Below are 21,662 nucleotides of genomic sequence, written 5' to 3'. Positions count from 1 at the left end.
AGTCAACTGTCAGAAGATAGGTTTGAACCTCGAAAGTGACACCAATAAATATCACTCAACAGCCAACTAAGTCAGGAGATAATGGGGTAGGGTGGCCAGTTCCTTTCCCCTCCTTGCATACATTGCTAGCTAGACTCCAGATGTTTACAAACAATTGTTCCTCCTCAGATACATATCGTCAAGTAAGATGTACTGCCTGATAATGGCTGTACTGTACATATCAGCCAGAACCTCAATCAGAGGTAGAAATATTTTTAATTAAGTTTATTATGAAATTTCAGTTATATATCTCAGATTGGAAGTCAGTACTGTAACTTCTAGTTGCTTGCAGCAGAATTATGCAATATCTTATTATTAAAAACCACGCTAATTATTATTCAACACATATCATGAAACCATTTAAAAAGAGAAGTCTGTAAAGTCATATTTTTACCTGGTAATCATCAAAGGAACATAGATTTGCAATTAATTTATTAATTGTGTTGATTAGTTATCTCCTCTCAAGCTGCTCAATAACTTGATAGTACAGGTATCATTTTGAGCGTTAATACTGCATATCCTCTATTCTTTGAAGGAAATAGACGGAATTACATTCTTTCCAAAATATTTTCTTAAATTAATGCCATACTACTTTTTCATTTTGAAAATCTGTTCCTAAATATAATATGACTTTTTCACATGCTTGTTTTAGAAAACTGTACATTATCAAGTACAGAAAATTGCTAGGCCTATCCCTAAATCTTTCAACACATATTCAAACGCAAATAAAATATGAAATAAAACTAGAACAATAATTTTTAAAGAATTTTATCACTTTGATTTACTGTAAGTAAAAATTGTGACATCCTCAATTTGCAATAAATATACTGTCTGTAAGAGGAAATTTTCGGTTTTAATATTTAAATTTTGCTTTATAATATAGTTTCTTTGTAGAATTTTAGTTATTAGACTAGTAATATTGTAACTTTTTTATGTAAAATCGCAAATTTTAAACTAGAATCGGATATTTCTAGTCGGAAATCTCTTATTACTAGAACCTAGCTTTGTAACTATTTAAATATTCCTTTAAATCTATAGCAATTAAAAGGTAGATGTACCATAATGTTCTTTCACAGCCCATCTAATATATAAGTTTAATGATAATTATTTCTTTTGTTATTTCTGGATTTATATTGAGTTTCTCTTCCCTCTAGGCTTTTGTATGATTTAGGTTAACATTTTTATCATGCATACGTAATTATTTTGTATGTGTTTTTGTCCAATCACTTTATGTATTTCTTGAGACTTTTAAGATGATCTTCTCAGAAGTAATACATGCACATATTACCCTTCAAACTCTCAGGTTATTTCGGAACACAGTTTGCAGAAATTATCAATATAGACTTTGAATATCTTATCTAAACTAATAAGCTGAAAAACTAATCACTTCATACTTTCATTTTTCATTAAGTAGTGAGTTAGATGTTCTTGATCGTACTGCATACTTCTTTTTTTTTTTGGGGGGGGGGGTATATATAAAGTAGCTGTAAGACTTTACAAGGGAGATATTGCAGGGAATTTATATCTGTATTAATGTCACTCCCTGCAATGTCTTTTTGCGTTAGCATTTATTTGTGAGTTCTTACGTCTATTTAATATTCAGGCAGTCTCATTTGTCATCAATGACTATGTTCTCCAGTACTTTGTGTATGTAGTAGTATGAGATTCAATACAATTTAATGTCAGATGCACGACAGGGGGTGAATACTTGTTCTTGTTAATTAGGGGAGGAACCAGACAAGACAGGAAGACATGTTGCAATCATAATATTGTGTTATGACATTATTCAGCATAACGACTAGTCAGACATGGTGAAACTGGGACTTCATGTGCACAAATCTCACATCCCGTTGACTTCAGTACATGTGAACTACTAAGCTTATCGTCCCTTACAAATTCTACAAATAAAGAAAAACAAATCAAAATCAGAAGCTAATATTTTCTTGCTGGAATTGAAAACTGTGGCATTTGTAAGTACTTGTGAATTTCTCATTGAAGGATAAGAACACTACACAATGATAAAGTGACGTTGCTCGTTTTCAGTATTAATGACTAATAAAGAAAAAATAAATAAAATTGCAAATTAATGGCAGACGAGAAAGGAATATAAATTGTTTTTCTTTTTAACTTCCGAATACCTACGAATAAAATGAAATAAAAATAAAATAATTAAATTGAATTACACTGAAGTTAGGGCAAGAGAAGATTTATTTAGTTTTTTAAGGAATGAGGACTAATGAGAATGACAACAGTAATGATGACAGCGATTATGACAATGGCGGCGTTGTTAATGATGGGAATAACAATGAGGGTGATAATAATTATGGCATGATGACAGTAATGATTACAATAATCATGATGATGTTAATGATATTCATTATGATGTTAACAATAATAATGACGGTGATGATGACATTAAGGAAAATTATGATGATGATAACATTAACGATAATCATGATGACGAATAAATTCAAATTCTGATAATGTTAACGACAATCAATATTATTACTATGATAAAAAAGAGCATTAATGATAAACGTGATGATGATACCGGTAGGTAATTACGTTAATGACAATCATGATGACGATGATAACGATGCTGATGACATTAATGACAATAATGATGATGATAACGATGACGTTAATGATCATAATGATGATAGCAACTTTAACGGCAACCATGATGATGGTGATGACGATGTTGAAAATTTTATAATGAAGACGATGACATAAATGATAGGCCTAATCACTATAAAGTTAACTTTTATGACTACGTTCATGATGACTACGTCAACAATAATCACGAGAGAGCTAATTATGACGACGATGGCTATGATGAACATTGCACACAGTTTAGCAATTTCAACAAGAATCTTCCTATATTCTAGCACTTTTGCTAACATAAAAGTATTTAAATAAATAATACTCGATGGTTCTTCACACAACCTTCCCCTTCTAAAAGAACTGTATTGCCCATTTTCACTGATATAGCATACTGTAAGAAGTGCCGTGGGACAGACAAGAGACTTGTCACACAAGGTCCATCACCATGCCTGGGTCATGCTTCTTTCCCTGGCAGCAGACCTGGCATAATGTATTGCACGTTCTTGGCTTTTTCTGCTTCACGCTCCGACCGCAGGCAGGCTGCGGCACAGAAGAACAACGTGCTGGATATGAGATAGAACCCGACGCTGATCCACGCCAGGATGAAGGACCAGTCGTACCACATCACCGTCTCCTCTCGCAGCACCTACACATTAGCAGCAAACAGTGCCAGCGTGTTGCCATGGCAATCCAAGGGCTCACCAACTACAGATGTTTAAACTGAAGAGATAGGATTTTTCTCTTCCTTTTTGTCAGGCTATGAGGGAAATCTAAAAGTACGAATTATTTATCATGGTTGTCTTCTTTCAGAACCTTTGGGCTTTATTACGTTCAATTCCTTCTATTCGTTTCCTGGTGTGTCTCTTAGAGGACTCTGCAGTTTTAATCTAGGTGGTCCGCAGAAATGTCTCATTAAAAACAAACTAGGGTTGGGGCATATGTCATGTTAACTATTTTTTTTAGAGAGAATGCTGGTGCGGTTTGAAATTTTGAAATATGCAAATGAAAGGGCAGGGTATGTGTACTAGTAGGGTAGGGTATGGTAACTATCAAACATCAATAAATGACAATGCATCATGCTACTTGAAAGGGTAATATTTATACTAATGGGGCAGGATAGGTTAGGGTAGCGATCAAACATCATGCTACTCGTGTTTGTTACGGTAGTTGGAATACATTGTAGCACACATACTCACCCTTAAAAATTCATCTGGTCACATTCATTTAGAACAGCAGTCGACTCACAACTGCATTACTCACTACACGTAATATCGCCCTCTGTGTGATTACCATATCACATGCCATCCCCTTAGTGATGCGACCGCATACATTATATGGATGCAAGGAACTGCAATCGACTCATAACTGAATTCACATTATTTTCTGTGAGATAACAATACATCACACTATCATCCAGTGACGCGACCACATACTGTCATACGATATACGTCAGCTTGTGATACTGGTATCATCGCTTAACTTTGAAAAGTGAAATAGCTGCCATGACTTATGCTCCAACCCTCGTACAAGACAAGTGAAATACAGTACTCTGTTCTTTATCAAGAGGGGTCTAAGCTCTCGGCTCTGGCCAGCTGTTTCTCGTTTGTCAGTTTCCTTGTTTTGTGGACAAATTTCTATGCATCTTCCTATGCTGACCGTTTGGCCGACAAGTTTGTCTTAACTGTCTTATAGGAACATAATACGAGTATGTTATTATAAACTGTCTTATTGCTGTGGAAAATCACTCGCATTAGCTATCAATTGTGCTGACTGTGGCCCGAATTTCTGCTGCAAATTAACAAACCAAAGTACCTAGAGTATGCAATCTCAAACGAAGTCATTTATAATGGTAGGTTTCTTAAATGCTGTGAAGTGTAAGTTCTACAGCATCCTATTTTCTTATTTTTTTCCTGCTATATTGATAAAAAATTTCTATGCAATAGACGAGTATTTTAAGACGGCGGTGATATTAGAGACTTTTTGCAGTTTCAGTCATGAAGTTGGCATGCGGAGACATCTGTCTGCAAAAAAATACATGTTGCGAGGAACAGTTGGGTAATTTTGCCTGCGTGTCTAAATTTACGACATAGGATCTTTTGGTACTTGCTTCCATTTCTAAAATAAAATAAAATAAATAAACAGATAAAATATAATGGATATATGAAAATACGGACAAACAAATAGGTCTATATACAAGTTAAATGAATAAATAAATAAATAAATTAAATAAATAAATAAAATAATGAGCTGGGTTCTTGAAAGCTAATGCAGCACATGTGCTAAAGACCTACGCATACATTATGAGGGTACTCACATTGTTCCATTTCTGGTAGAATTCTTCTCCCACAACTTTCTCTTTCTCGTAGTATTCCACTCCATGCCACAGCCCCATTCCTCCCGCACTTAGAAGACCTGCAACAGTCAGTAAGCACATTTCAGTTCAGTGCAATATTTCAAATACGTTTTACTTAGTTTTAGGTAAACTTTTTAACTCATTTGTAAGATTTATATCGGCACAGAGAATCTGAAAGAGACAGAATTGATCATTAACAGTAGAAGTTAACGATATTAAATAATTAATTTTAATTAAGCCTGTAACTCTATTAAATTGATCTCAAAATCACGTAGTCAAGTTATGGGCATACTATATATTCATATGAACTTCCTACTCATTAAGTTTTGCTCAGAAACTGTCCTGTAAATTATAGCTCGTAACAATCAGACAATCCGTATGTAACGTGCTGCACATACCTATGCGTTCTTAAATAAGTAGATTCAAAGCAAACTACATATGGACAAAGCAACGTGAAAACTTCAAAACTGTTAGTAGCCTACTCACATGCCAGCAGCATCAAAATGGCGGTGCAGGTTATGTTGCCAGGAGATCTGCGCCAGCATCCAGCGACACCCGTCCAAAAGGCCACAAATACAGCGAAGAACGCCACAATAAACAGAGCTATCATCGAACGGCCCATATCTGTCCAAAGAGAAATATGCAGGAATACAATTCAGGAATTTGTCAGGTAACTGGGAAAGGAACTTATAGGCCTAATGCTCGAGGTTATCAGAGAGCTGGGATCAGTTACTGTTTGATTAAAATAAGGCTTTGGGTTACAGAAACGTTATTATCATATATTATATGAAGGTTTCAGAGGCATAGTGGGCCAAGCGCCATATATTAAAACGAAGAAAACAATGGCTAAAATTAAGTAATTACAATAATTTAATAAAAACATATAGCAAGTAATATAAAGTATGAACATTAAAACTAAATGACATGTCAATCTTCATTAAACTATTATATTCAGTTAACTTTAAACCTTGCTTTCTCCGTTTTTAATAAATGGCGCTTGGCCCATTATGGCTCTGAACCCTTCATATTTCAACTCATTAAGAACGTAAGAATAAACGAGATGTTCACATAAAAATGCTTGACCAAAATCTCGTTTCCATCTCGAGTTATAGATTAGGCCCACATATCCGAGACTTATAATCGATAATAATAATAATAATAATAATAATAATAATAATAATAATAATAACAATAATAACAATTACAGTAACATAATAACAATAATAGCCACATCTCAATTTAGAAGTAGATGTTAATAATAAAATTGTGGATTAATTACGCCATAGTTATTGTACAAGTATATGTTTCATATTGGATTTAATGTACTAAGAAATTTCGTAGAGTGTGACAAGAAATGAGTATAGATGCTTTTAGGTAGGATACGAGTCGAATGCTGCGAAACAAAATTATATGACTGATATTTTAGTCGGGCAATACCTCCGAGAAAAAAAAAACGCAGTGCTTTAGTTACTGATTTGTACTCCAGCAAGGAAACGAGTAAACATAAACAATTTCTTTTTGCAAAAATATAAAGATCTGTGACTTCAGTTTACTATGAGAACTTCTTGCGTGCAACCGTTTGTTTCAATCTGTTCACTGACACCTGCAAAAGAGTGCCGTTTCATTTGTTAAGTTTATTTCGCTTAGTACAAAAAGAAAGTAGGCAACACGCAAGAAAAAAATTGTCTGTTTGCAAATAAACAGTCGCCAGTTTTCTTAATATAAACTAGTATAATTCGTGTGCATCATACCTGAATAAATTAAGCCGTAGATACTGAATTTGAACACAATTAGTCCACTATTTAGGAAAAATCGTTTTACATCGACTAATGACATAACACGACAAACTATTTTTTTTCTGCATGAGATGATAAAAGGAGTATTCCTATGGAAATGTCAAAATCGATCTTCGCAGCACAAAACTCACTTTCTATAGACCACATCAGTTCTGACATAAAAAGAATTGAAACTATGGACTATCTTAGGTTTTTAATACATTTAAATCACGTAGAATACGGTAACTGGTGCTGCTATTCTCTGTCGAGATGAAAAAAGAGGAACACAGACTGATGTCAATAATTTGGAATGTCCACTATTTCACGTTCAATACTTTAACATCCACAAAATGATGTCCATGGTAAAGAAGTCCAAATAATATAAGGCCCATAACTCCGGAGGACCCAAAATAAAATTATAATTATAAGATGTATAACAGATGCAATGTCAATTATGACGTAGAATATGTCTTTCCCGCACGGAGTATTAGCACCAGTTCCGAAATCCGCGGTGAAACAAAAGTAGGCAGAATTTCAAATACTTACTGCATCAACACTACAACCACAGCCGAATGCTAATGTTATTAGTAGTTAGGTAGTTAGGCCACGATCCAATGTAACATATAACGACGCCCAATGACCCATATCCCCTCTCCACGGCATGATCGTGCCGAAATTGTGCCTAAGCTGGCCATGCAATGAGGTCTCTTTCAGCTTAATATCTCGGCTTCGAGAGCAGCTATGCCTGTGCAACCACTCGTTTGATTTGTGATCGTGAGTATTGTGTTATTGAAATGGTACAAGACACGTACGACATAGTCTGAGTGAGCCGCAGTGAAGAATTTGTTGTTGACTGGGACTAATTTCGGGGTATCGCTTCATAATGAAGAGAAAATAGATCGCATGCCTTACATTAACCACCTCTCTTATTATAGATACATACTTTTCATTTGTAAACAGAAACAAAAATAAAACATTCAAACCACCAACAACAACAACTGTAGTTTTATTCCCGAAAGTGGTTTACGTGCCAGTGTATCGCTGATACAATACGGAATTTTTTTTAGTAAGATCGTTGCTAAGGAAATTTTGCAATATTAATGTACTATAAATGCAATATTGCGTTTGGATTTCCTCCAAGTACCGCTATATAATATCTTTTACTAATTTCATTGTAGCTCAGCATCTTCATAGAGCTTGAGAAGACAGCTAATGCCATTCAGATAATATATTTGCTATGTAGTGCTGTAGGCTAGTTTGAAACAAATTTTGAGGAGATACTGTTGAAATCTCCTTGGTCAGACTAGACTCCATACGGACTAGTACCGCACTTCTTTTCAAGGTTACTTCTTCGTCATGCAATCTCCCCTGCAGATCTCCTTCCAGATCGCAGCCACAATTTCATATTAGGTAAGAAATTAAATGCTGACATTGGTGGCCCAACACTTTTTAGGAACAAAAGCCTAAGAACTCTTTTACTAGAAGAGTATTCCTTTTCTTACAGATATCACTCATTACAGTAATGCTCATTCACATTTTTTAGTTGAAATTGGAATAGAATCTATAACATGTAACTAGACTCAAGATTCATGAAAGCACGAAAAGTAACAATATCTCCCTCCTCTAGCAAACTGCTAGCATTACGTCTGAGCAAGTTTTAAAATTAGTGAATCAGTGCAGCAGAATTCTTGAGGCGCCGCATCATAAAATTAGTGTTATGCGAAGGCATCTACGCAAGTTTTGAAATTAGCAAATTTTTTGAGGTGCCATGCCATAAAGTTAGTGTTAATTACTTATATAAATACGACAGCGGTATGGAAGCTTAAAACTGACAAGTCACAACTACTCCTGAAGTGCCAGACTATGCTTTTCGATAAAACGACGGATGGACAAGCGTTTAAGCCACCGGGAGCGAATCCAAACTCTAAACGGAGACGCTTAATATTCATCCGTCACGGAATCAACGCTGCCCGGAGTTCGGAGGGGAAGAAAAAGGTTGAAGAGAAGTCATATGGCTCCCCGTGAGCGAGAAGAATTCGCTTTTGGTGCCCACCCCTGGTTTAAGCAAAGAATATAAGATGTCAGCCGCTACATTTACGCCATATATCAAAATAAAAATGTTTTTCGAATAGCTATTAAAGTTATTTAAACGTAATTAATATATTTTCCAGTCTATATTTTTTCCGGTACGGTAACAGAGAGTTTTTATTTTAGACGCCCGTATCGGCCCAACTACAGCACTGTTGCTATGTTATTTTCATTTTTGTTTACGTAATAATTCTGAATTATTTGCTCTCTTTGTCGTAAATCCAAGACGTATAACTTTTGAATGGGTTATCTAACATTTTGGTGGCCGCTAACCAGCTAAGTGGCTTAGATGTAGAATATGGAATTACTCGTAGTGGACATGAAAGCTGCGGACCAAAACATAAATTAACAAAGTGAGTAGATTTAAAAGGGGGGCATTGAACACAAAGGCTGAATGAATATTTTGACAAATATGACGCTGTGTCTGTGGAGGAACCAAATAAGAAATAGCATATCAACAGTGCAAGAGATGCTGTCAATACAATCCCTCCCACTTCTACTCACGTAGTCTGGCCATCTCGTCGTCTGTGAACTGCTTCGTGACGTTGTCCACATCTGGCAGGTAGTAGTCGATGTTGTTGCAGTGCGTTTCCACGGGACTCAGGTACGTCTCAACTGTAACAAGAAGAAAACACGTATACTTTAGTTTGTGCAATGGAATGTATGAAATATCTTACAACAAAATTGACATATTCTGACGTGACAAACTGATAAACATGGTTGAATGGTAAACATTTTCAAGTCCTTTTCTTATAATAAGAAAACTGATCTATACGCATAGACATGAAGAGAGGCGCGCGCACACACACACACCAATAAAAATACACCCGCAGAAGAATAAACAGCGTGAAGAACTTCTGGGAGCCCCCATTCATACTTAATAAACATCGACAACATAGCTGATGCAAGACTCTTTTATACGGTCTAATTATTGCGTGCACAACTCTCAGGGTTCCTAGCCTCCGTAGAAATCTATGTAACGCTTAAGATTTGACTGTTAAACTGCGTGAAAGAACGGTCATGAATTGGAATTTCGCCAAGATATAGAAACGTCTATATTCGACCTACAAGGAGAGAAAAACTGCAACTTTTTGACATGAAAGGTTTATTCTGACGTCACTTGTGCTCCCATGGAAACAAATGTAAGATGAACTTTGTGCCTCGTTATTTTCCACTTTGTACGGTTGCCCTATTCTCTTTAACTTGTCTCCAGGTTAGCTTTTCTCCTTCAAAATTCGCTTAAGCTTCTTTACCAGAAAGAATAAAAACGGAGAGAGACAAGTGGCCAACGGGCTTGGAACTCGCATAAATTCTTCCTCACAACTCCAAAATATCTTGCAAGGATGCGCGATTGTGTATTTTTTCAGTTATTTCTCCTCTCATTTCCCCATTTTTTCATTTCGTCATTTCACACGGTCAGTCTCGCTCCATCATGTAATCATTGAATAGGATATACCCATCCTGCCTGTGGAATATTTATTTATTCCTTAAATCCATGGGATTTCATAAATCCCCTGTCACTTTTTCCCGCTGTCAGTGACATGTTTAATTTTGTTTTAAATGGAGGTTTGGTGTGGTGCTAGCCCTATGTGCGGGAGTTTCATCATGAGTTCATCTGCTAGGTCGAAAGGAATAAGTAGGTATGACCGTGTGGTAAACACCGATAGGGGTATGGATATCCTAGATTATGTATAAATAAAACATAATAAATAAAAAACATAATGAACAAATAAACAAACGAATAATATCTGAAAATACTTACAGCGAAAAAGCTTCCTGCATTTGCAAGAAATAAGTCTCCCAATTAGGCTATTCCAAATGAAATTTACTATTCAATCAACTAGTTTAAATATTTAATTTAATGACACATATCAACTTCATAAGCAGAATTTGTAATAGACAATACATGGCAAGTGTAGTCAGAGAATTCGTCTTTCACCTTAGAAATGAAGAAAACCTAGGAAAGAAATAAAATAAGAAATGAAGCTGTGCTAGAAATAATGGATGAAGAAAGAACTGATCAGGAAGGCCGAGAAACTACTTTGATTCGTGTAACCACGAATTGATGATAGTAAACACTAAACGGTAATTCTTTATCTGACGATGTTATTAAGACACTGTAATATGAATATACTGCAACAGAGAAGGAATGATAAAAATATAAATGGAAAAACCAGAAGCCATATTCTCACAGAGTCGGTCTGGTTGGCGCAATTGGTATAGCGCTGGCCTTCTATGCCCGAGGTTGCGGGTTCGATCCCGGGCCAGGTCGATGGCATTTAAGTGTGCTTAAATGGGACAGGCTCATGTCAGTAGATTTACTGGCATGTAAAAGAACTCCTGCGGGACAAATTTCTGGCACACCGGCGACGCTGATATAACCTCGGCAGTTGCGAGAGTCGTTAAATAAAACATAACATTTAACATATATTCTCAGAGGCCTAGGTCTACTTTCCACATAATCTCAAAGAGTCTTTTCAGGGCTGAAATATGATTGTCTTTGATAAGTGATCGTTGGCTAAGTTACTGAGCTATTGTTACAACCTTTAAAACAGCTCCTTTAAAAGCTGATTTAGATATATCAGAAGCAAATCTTGTAGGTCGAGACAGGTTGAAGGCCTCCAAGTCACTGGTCACAAATGAAAGGCACAACATCACAGTTGAAATGAAAGCGACATCAATATGCAGGTTGCCAAAATTTTTTGAAGTCCTTACGCATATAAATAAACGTAACAGGTTTCCAACAACATATGGAGCAGAAAGTAGCGATGTCGAGGCGTGTTTTCTCTTTTACAACTTGCATGTGCCTTTTTCTCACGCAATTTTATTACACAATACAGCCCTTACGGCTATATTGTCGTCAATATCGTGCCAAAAATTTTCTAAATTCTTCCCATGATTTTCTTTTTAGTATGCAAACAATCAGATTACAGAATGAAAGTTAAGTCAGGTACGCATGAAATGAATGCGTGTTCTACGCAGTATAACACAAGACTCACTTCAAAAGTTATGCAGTAACTTACATTTTAATATAAACTTTAAGACGACGTGTATGTGAACGCGTGGGAAAAAATAATAAGTTTTCTAATATTTAAACTGTAAATCCGCAAAAAAAAAAAATAATAATATTTACAGCGTTATACGAGTGAGACAAAACTTCAGCTGCATAGTGCTTTTTTTTTTTTTTTTTTTTTTTTTGCTCACTATTATAAATGTTGATAAATTTGCATATAATGCACAAATTTCCGAAACAAATTATGTTAGAAAGGTGAAGTTGTTAGACTACATATTGTTATGAAATTTATGTAAGAATTTGAAGTGCATTTACAGAAATTATGACTTTTGAAGTGATTATAATACAATTATTTTTAACGTAACTAAATATAATTGAAGAGTCCACTGCAAGAATGATGGATATCATTTGGAATACATTTTGCAGAAGAAGCAATTGAAAGTTTGAAATGCTCAGCGCTCAAAGCTTAACTGTGATTTTCCGATCATTACTGGACAATGACAATCAGTGTTAATGCCATGTAACTCTCTATGTACATTCTATATGTCTTAAACTATGCATTGAGAGTTTGGTCCATTTTCGACAAGAAAGCGACATCCATCATTCTTGCAGTGGACTCTTCAATTAGAATGCTATTATAACAGTATAGATTAAAGATACAGCCACTACAAATCAAATTTTATACAGGATTCATGTTTTAGATGTTTGCACTCACACTCATATATGGAATTTATTTATTTTTTCACATATTTAGTATAGCCTACAATAGTCAGCAAAGAAAAATTATATCATAAAATGTACGACAAGGATATACATAGTATGGCTCTTTGGTACAGCATGGAACATGTGTTTCTGAGAGACAATTCCACAGCCGTTACAACGAAGTTGTCATTCAATTCAACACTATCATTATTATCGTCAGATCGTTGTCCTAATCGCCGTCATCTCAACTGTCTGTGAAATCAATAGAGCACACATTAGAACAGCGAATCTTCATTTATGATACGTGTATTACGAAGAAATAGCAAAGACATATCGTGCTGTATTTCCACTGAAATATCCTGGTGTTCAACAACCACCTGATTGCCACGAACTAAAGTGAAGTGCATTGAATGGAAGTCGGCTGTATACTAATACTCTAAACTCGACCATTCAGCCTGTGTCAATACTACGCAATGCGAAACCTTCCCACGCTCGATCCAAGGGAAATGTACACACTATTTCTCCGGAAGTCACGTTAATTCTATAACAGTAAAAGATCGACGGTATTTAACTGAGCGAAATAATGTTTCCTGGCGAAATCTTTGTAGTAACAGTAACGGTAGGCCTAGCAGTAATAGATTTTATTTAACGAAGCCGAAATAAGATTGATAGATACACGTACTGAAATGAAATTAACGAATCTCGATCATCTGAATAAAAATAGACAAACAAATTGTGAACATTATCTCAAATTTGAGAGCATTTCCTGATTCTAATTTTAGTATATATTCTGAGAAAAAACCATTGCAAATCTTTGACGCTTTCATTTACGGAGGTTATTGAGCATCGTAAATAAATGCAGGTAAGAAATGGTCGATGAATTTTGCCTCGAACCCTAATCAAGAACAGGGTTCTTTTATACATCTTAAATCTACAGAATATTTGAAAAGTAACGCTTACTTACTTACTGGCTTTTAAGGAACCCAGAGGTTCATTGCCGCCCTCACAAAAGCCCGCCATTGGTCCCTATCCTGAGCAAGATTAATTCAGTCTCTACCATCATATCCCACCTCCCTCAAATCCATTTTAATATTATGAAAAGTAATGCATAATCAATATAAAATTTCGATTTCAGCATTTTGCAGATGCTTCATTCGATTTAGGCTATAGTCTTAATTATTAACTCTTGAATTTGAATTTTTTAATTTTAAATTTATATCATTTTTTAAATAAAATTTTACACTCAAGTTTTTTCCCATTTCTATGCACAGTATACATATAGTAATGTCACAGTCTAGTATATACAGTCACGAAGCTCAATACGTAGCAAATTGCATACATTAGATAGTTGCTCACCACTAGGATCGCTAATATTGCCTCATTACAGACAATGCGAAATAGTACCGGCACAGTCTATTGTTTCTAGCACCCTCAAAACTCAAGCTTCGTGACTGTATATACTGTCTTCCTCCGACGAGTTTAGCGCTGGGACCTGAGGTATTCTTGCCATCGGTGCGGGGGGGGAGGGTTACAGGTAGATTCTTTTGTTGCCACAACCAAGCCGAGCCGAGCGGAGTGGGAAGTATTAATCGTCCAAAAATATGCAGTCTTCAGTTTGTAGTAGTGTGTGAATATTTCATATACGTATTGTTTACCTAGGGCTATATGGTTTTGTTATTAATATATTAAATATATTGTTGAAATTTTTGCTCAAACATCTTCCTGATGTTAGCTATGTTAATATTATATGAATTATTCATATTAAATATTTCACCGTTACAAGTCATTTTTAAGGAAACATGCTGTGGAAAAGTTTTTGGTTTTATTCTATTGGAATTTTAGAATATATGTGATTAGTATCGTGAAAAACAGATTCCTATAATGCTATGCGAAAATCATTTGTTGGTGAAATCTTAAAATGCAAATCAAGTAGTCTTACTTCTCAAGTGAGTTCAGCAGTACAGTATATTTAAATTGATTACTTTACAAATTTGATTCAATTCTACTAATCATTAAATTTTATAGCATGATTCTTCTTTTCATTTATATTATTGTAGTTGTATTATGATTTTTCTTTTTATTTATTTTATTGTATTTGTATTTCTGGTGGTGTGATGGCCTTAACTTCATCAGAATAAATAAATAAATAAATAAATAAATAAATAAATAAATAAATAAAATTTTCTACAATACTTTCCTTCTCTGAACACATAAGTACGAATGGTTGTATCTATATCTAGCCAAAAATACGTTAGAAAACTAATAGGCATACTGCTCTCGTAAATTGGGCGAATGTTTTCAGTATGATTGTACTTCTTTCCAGACTGCCGCTGTCACTGTTCCCTCCCATTCCAGTACCGCGCTAGACTAGTCGGAACCGCATTCCTCTCAGCAGTAAATTCCTCAGAGGATGACAGTAGTAGACTGTGGTAATGTGGTATATTATACAAAGGACTATGTTTGAAAAAGGTTTATTTTATGTACTTTAAAATAAAGTTTTCTTTCAACATGTACAGTATGTAGTATACTAAACTATGTAGAACACCTATGTTTCCAGTTTAACCGAATTTTCGTTTAAACGAATCACCCTGGTCTCATCAATTTCGGTTAAACGAGACTCTCGCCAACCGTTGCCAATACATACAGCAGCAGTAAAAACAAGAACCTCTGATTTAAACGGCAGTGACATTGCATGAGCCAGGTGTGCCAGGCCGAGAGTGCCTGCCTGCTCTCATCTTCATGAAGTAGCAGCCCCCGGCTGTCGACCTTCGTTATGTATCTACTGACGTCACTCAACGTGTATTATTATCATCTACATTGCGTAAGAGAAAAACCCAAGATTCCTTCCGTTGAAATATATTAAACTTAGTTAAATGGACAAGGGACAAGTTATCCTAAAATTAATCGTGCACTTTTTGATCGTATGAAAGTTTTTTTCATAATGCGTAGTAATCCTCAGTTCTTGTATTGAACACCCATTTCGAACAGACAAAATTACGAAACAATGAATTATAGAATGAGAATGGAGGATAAATTTGAGTACTATGAGAAAACCTTCCTTGCTCGTTGTCATCATCACCATCATCATAGTCGGCCTCGGTAGCGTAGTCGGTATAGCGCTGGTCTTCTGTGCTCGAGGTTGCGGGTTCGATCCCGGTCCAGTGTGCTTAAATGCGACAGGCTCATGTCAGTAGATTTACTGGTATGTAAAAAAACTACTGCGGGACAAAATTCCGGCACACCGGCTGATATAACCTCTGCAGTTGCGAGCGTCGTTAAATACACCATAACTTAATTTAACCATCATGATCGAAGTGAAACTTATTTAGGAAGGTTAGAGTTCCTTTATTTATCAAGGCCTACTGTGAAAGAGAGAGTGGTGTGCGGAAAGCAAGGGGAAGCTACCGAATTTATAATTCCCAAGAAAAACTGCAAACATGGCATGACGATTTAGGCAGAAACATAGACATTACGACGAAGTGAAGAGAAACGACTAGCAGCATTTGAAATGTGGATATGGAGGAGAATGGAGCATGTGAAATAGAATAAGAAATGAAGCTGTGCTAGAAATAGAGGATGAAGAAAGCAGTGGCGTATACTGGTTAAAGAGTTTGGGCTACCGCTGACCCTATTATTACACAAAATATATCTAACAATTACTTTAATTTTAATTACTATGGTAAAACTAATAATACAAAATTATTACATTATGTTATATTATAAACTTTTTCTTTTGTAATTTCCTTGGGCTACCGCAGGTAGCCCCGGTAGCCCGCAAAATACGCCCCTGCAAGAAATAACTGATCAGAAAGAGAAAAAGAAATAGGCTAGGTCACTGGCTAAGAAAAAAACTGTCTACTGAAGGATACACTGGAAGAAATGGTGAACGGAAGAAAAGTTCGAGGCAGAAGAAGAGATCAGATAACAGACAACATTGAGATACATGGATCATATGCAGAGACTAAGAGGAAGGCGCAAAATAGAAAAGAATATAGAATAATGCTGAAACTTAACAGGAAGAGAAAAATAAATTGGCTAGGTCACTGGCTAAGAAAAAACTGCCTACTGCAGGACGCAATGGAAGGATTGGTGAACGGGAGAAAAGTTCCGGACAGAAGAAGATATCAGATTGTAGAAGATATATGGATCGTATGAGGAGACTGGGGAAGGCAGGAAATAGGAAAGATTGAACAATGCTGGGTTTGCAGTGAAAGGCCTGCCCTTGGCCAGAAAGTGAATGAATGAATGAATGAATGAATGAATGCTGCTTGTGTTGTCCCAACTCTTACCTATAATATAAGTAAAGAAATTCTAGACAAGGTACGAGTCGAAAGCTGTGAAACAAAATTCTAGCTCAATACGTAGGGAATAGCTGAACTTCAGTTGCTAGCCATTAGGATCGCTACTATCGCCTCATCACAGACAATGCGCAATAGTACCGGCACAGTCTATTGTTCCTAGTACCGGCACTCTCAGTTGCTAGCCTTATTATATGTTTAGTATTACAATAATTTCTTCAATGCATATGAAGAACAATGAAAGTATGTGTGTGTTTGCATTTATGTGTAGGCGTTGATTTGTCTATTGCTGCGAGAGTCCGCTGCCATTTCTGCAAACGGGTGGCCTCCGTATTTCATACACAAGGCCTTGGCACGATGCAATTAAACGAAGGTCGCACAGTGTAAAAGGATGAATGACACGTCATATGGTTATTGACGCGAGGCGAGGTTCTCTTGTCTTTTGATGCAGCACGGGGTGGAGTCGTATAAAATGGTGTGGGATACAAACGATCGTTGTGACAGAGTATAGAAAACCCACATAGCATCTATTGAAACGTTCCGGTAGACTTCTTTTTACATTTTATGCTTTGAGGTTAAATATATCGATACTAGACGACCTAAATAAGACAATAATTAAGATGTGGCAATGAAGTAGGTCGTAATTGAAATGCCTCTGGTTTGATTTCAGCATACGTAGGCCTATTTACGTACGTGCTTAAAGTAACGGCTAAAATATAACTGTAAATACTATTGTAATTTTCTTGCCCTGTGAAATCCATCCGTTCTTTTTGACGCACTCTGTATCTAAAGATTTTATTGTGGTTATGTATTGAGCTAGCATGTTAAAAAAAAAAAAATTGGACTTAAGTCCAGAATTTTGGGAACTTATAATATAAGCAGAAAATAATTTTTGATTGTCATTTCTATGTTATATGGATACATTATTATCACATCTATGGCAACACAATGCTAATAAAGTCATTTATTGAACATGAACAACAAAGAATATTTTTTTCAACTTTTCTCAAATTTACCATTTTTGGACTATGGCCCTTCAATAGTGTCCTGCAATGTCCGAACATGAGAGCGGCAACCAAGACATTACAAACTTCGTCTTATTTCATGTGAAAGACAACGAATATTTTATAACAATATTGAACAAACAGAACAGGTTTCTTTTTGCAGAGCGAACTTCGGCGAATATCGAACTTCGGCAAACTTGGACCGAATATATCGCCTATAATGCACGACGTTAGTTGACAATTGCCTGGACGCCTCATTTCCAGATTCGGCGGTATCCATTGGTCATCCAGATCCTTGGACCCAAGTCCACAGGACTACTTGCTGTAAGGCTACCTGAAGGAAAAGTTTATAGCACGAGACCCAATACAGTTGTTGAATTCAAAGAAAATATCCGGGAGGGAGATGGAAATCATTCCGGCCGATTTGTTGCACTACATTATGGAGAGTATGGCTAAGAGAGCCCAAGAACGTTCTCGTCAAGATGGTGTCCATCTAGAGGATGTGATATTCAAACGATGAATATAATGCTGACAGCTGAACTCCTGTATTTGGTTAATATTATGACTGGAGTTGCAAATAATGCTTAATAAGTGTGCTTCTTCCATGCCTAGAAATATGCATTTGAAATGTGTCCCATCAATATAGTCCAGCTTGTATCATGAAGTAGATCAAATAATCTAGCTCCTGAAACATTCGTGTCAGAATTATAAATTAAAAACATTATAAACGTAGAATATAGGCTACAAAATTGCAAATCATAACTGAAGCATTATGAAATTATAAACGCTACAAAATATTCACACCAACTAAATTAAAAACCAAACAGACAAAATTAGCGAAACTGTCTTTATCATGAAGTCAACAATACAACAAAGACAATAAAAGGAACACACATTCAATACTTATGAGGAGGGAGAGAATTTGCACTTCCCTGTCGGAAAATGAACCAGAATGCGTTAATTTCATTGCTCAAAACGCTGCAGCTTGAGTCACGGACTAGTTTTATCCGTCACAAAATCCGACTAGACTTGCTTAATTTTGAATAATATTGTTTTCGACTAGGGATAAAAATGATGGCAGAGTTTTGGAACCAGGGTAGGATGATCACAATAATTTATACGATATTAAAATCCAGACCCTCCTGATAAACATAGCGTGCAAAAAGTTTTCGATCAAGTCGGAATACATAATGAAGCGTAAATGTGAAGGTTAATGAACAGGTGATAGGGAAGGACAGAGATATCGATTTTTAGAATAGATTCGATCATGACCCAGTCCCCATGACTCAAACCTGTCCAGACAGACGCCCCAGGCCGTACGCAACAGCCTGGGCTACCGCCAAGACCCATGAAATGTAGCGTTATCATCCTCAAGAAACCGGTTCAGTACCGAGTTCGAAACTAGGCGACAGGTTCGCGCAGGAATTCCTTGTCATGGGTGAACGGATGCAATCTTAAGCAATAATGTCAAAATAACATGTAGAGTGAACAGTAAGTAATGTCATTTATTCCAGATAGTTATTCTTTGAAATATTTCAAACAAAAAAGTCGAATACAATTTTGCTCTTTTTTTGCTTTCTTTTCGAGATAAAAATTGTTTTAGGTGTAACATTTCATAGCGTGTTTTGGGAAAGCCATTGGTTTGATATCCAATATGCTCAGTTAATTTAAGAGAACAGTGCATTATGATAATAAATGCTTGAAAGAATTTTAGTTTAGTCCTTTACTTATCCAGAAATTTGAACCGCACAAATATAAAATTTTAAAATTTATTTTCACAATGAAAGTTACATTTCTTCGGATCAAATTTCAGCACATTTAAAGTAAATAAAAAAAAATTCAATTACTTATTATCATAATACACTGCTCTCTTAGATTGACTGACTATATTTCCCAAAACACGCTATGAAATGTTTCACATAAAACAATTCTTTTATTTTGAAAAGGAAGCAAAACCGAGCAAGAATATCTCAAAGAACAACTCCCTGAAAATAATGTCATTACTTACGGTTCACAAGCATTCAGGCAGAAATTTTATTGCCTGAAATACATATAGTGAAATTACATTGAAAATGTAGAAATGAAATTTATTTTACTGAAATGGAGAAGGGTCTCGAAGGTTAACACTGCAGTTTTTGAACTTATTGTGCCTTACCGCTCCTATACTGGGAACGTTTTTTGAAGTCAGAAAAGTCGCGCTTTTCTAAATAGCGTAACTCAGCTGTGTGGTGTCATTTGTTAACTCAATCTGGGCATTTTAAGATTTTCGTGGAGTCCCATTAGAGCATCCTTTAATCCTCCCGAAAGAGTACTACGCCACTTCAGACTGAGACCATCTGCACTTCAGTCACAATACTACATCACATCGCATCGTTTTGGGGTCATACCATTGAAATGATAATGAATATTGGAATGGAAAGTGACAGTGTAATGATGGAAAGAAATTGGGGAATCCCAAACTGAATAACCTTGTTTTGTCCACCAAAAGTAGTCAATTTATGGTTGCTAAATACTTCGATAAAGACAACGGAGTTAAGGGAATCGAAAATTTTCATAATTCCGGAATAAGCAGATCAAAATCACGACTGATGAGTCGTACACGATTAGATACTATAAAAGAAACTCTGATATAAAAACATCTGGCAATATAAAATGTAATAAGTGTTATCCAAATACTGCATTAAAATATATTTTTAAGTTCTTTTGTCAAGCTAACTGCATTTTAGTATTATTTAACATACGAAGCAAATTAACCACGGGTGTAATCAAATTTCCTTAGAAATGCATGACCACCTTCAATGTGCATCGGCATGTAAAGTTGCCTTATAAAATAAGATCAACTGAACGCGCCAACATGTTGTTACAGTGTACCTCGAAACCCAAAGGTTGAACGCAATATTTAGATTAATTGTAACTTACAAACCAAGCGTTTACGGACATCGGTTTGTACGATCTATATTTTTTGTTTAGATACGTAGAACTCACACTGAAAGTTTATAAACGTATTTTAGTAGTTACACTCTTATAATATAAAAAATAATATATCTGTTAAGGTATTTTGCAACATGTACTACGCAGTACATATAATTTTACGTATTAATATTATCACTGCTGCTGCTGCTGCTGCTGCTGCTGCTACTGCTACTACTGCTACTACTACTCGTACCACCATTATCGTGTCGATCATTATCGTTAATCGTTACCAAGTCACAGTTACTGTCTACTGCTAAAATTATGTCCCATGAATATTAATATGTATCAAATAATAAAGATGAAGATTTCCCCTTTAGATGCCTCGACAGCGTACGGAGGCATGGAGGCAGAATTACATGGTCTCATGACGACGATTGGCACTAGAATGTGGTGTGTTCAGCATGTTCCGATCATCTTTTACTACTGAGAAAGACCTGACACTCAATTGAACAGGAGGCTGAGAAGACCTCGGAACCGTTCTGTATGTTTGGCAACGAGAAAAACCAGCCATCTCCAGGGATTGAACCCGGAATCTCCCACAGTCCGTAGGCAGTTACTCTACCAACTGAACGCCTAACAATGTCTATTTCTGTGACGTCAAAATCGTTAGCAAGGTTGTTCCAATGGTCGAATTTCCGCGAATCTATGGGAGCTCGAGTTATATACTGCAAAATGTATTAGGAACAACAAAAGGAAAGTATTAAAGGGTGAGTGTACCCACAGTAATAATCCTCCTTTACCAGTTTTGATAAGAAAAAACACTAACGTTTGCAATGATATACTGAATTAGATGATAACATCACCCTTATGAGA

The 21,662-nt window shown here is 35.9% G+C and overlaps 1 protein-coding gene across 3 annotated transcripts in view; it reads right to left on the bottom strand.

The window, feature by feature from the left end:
- Positions 1 to 21,662, bottom strand: part of LOC138706214 (uncharacterized) — a 195,504-nt gene that overhangs the window by 12,188 nt on the left and 161,654 nt on the right. For 2 of the 3 annotated variants that reach the window (XM_069835249.1, XM_069835247.1), the window contains exons 3-6: positions 9,364 to 9,474; positions 5,483 to 5,620; positions 4,958 to 5,055; positions 3,124 to 3,289 (exon numbers count right to left, since the gene is read on the bottom strand). In XM_069835249.1, the coding sequence (XP_069691350.1) occupies positions 3,124 to 3,289; positions 4,958 to 5,055; positions 5,483 to 5,620; positions 9,364 to 9,474 (513 nt within the window). The remainder of the gene's footprint in view (positions 1 to 3,123; positions 3,290 to 4,957; positions 5,056 to 5,482; positions 5,621 to 9,363; positions 9,475 to 21,662) is intronic. The other variant, XM_069835248.1, reaches the window with a different exon arrangement.

This window comes from Periplaneta americana, chromosome 9 (assembly GCF_040183065.1).
Source record: "Periplaneta americana isolate PAMFEO1 chromosome 9, P.americana_PAMFEO1_priV1, whole genome shotgun sequence".
Lineage (NCBI taxonomy): Eukaryota > Metazoa > Arthropoda > Insecta > Blattodea > Blattidae > Periplaneta > Periplaneta americana.
This window is presented reverse-complemented; position numbering and strand designations above follow the sequence as displayed.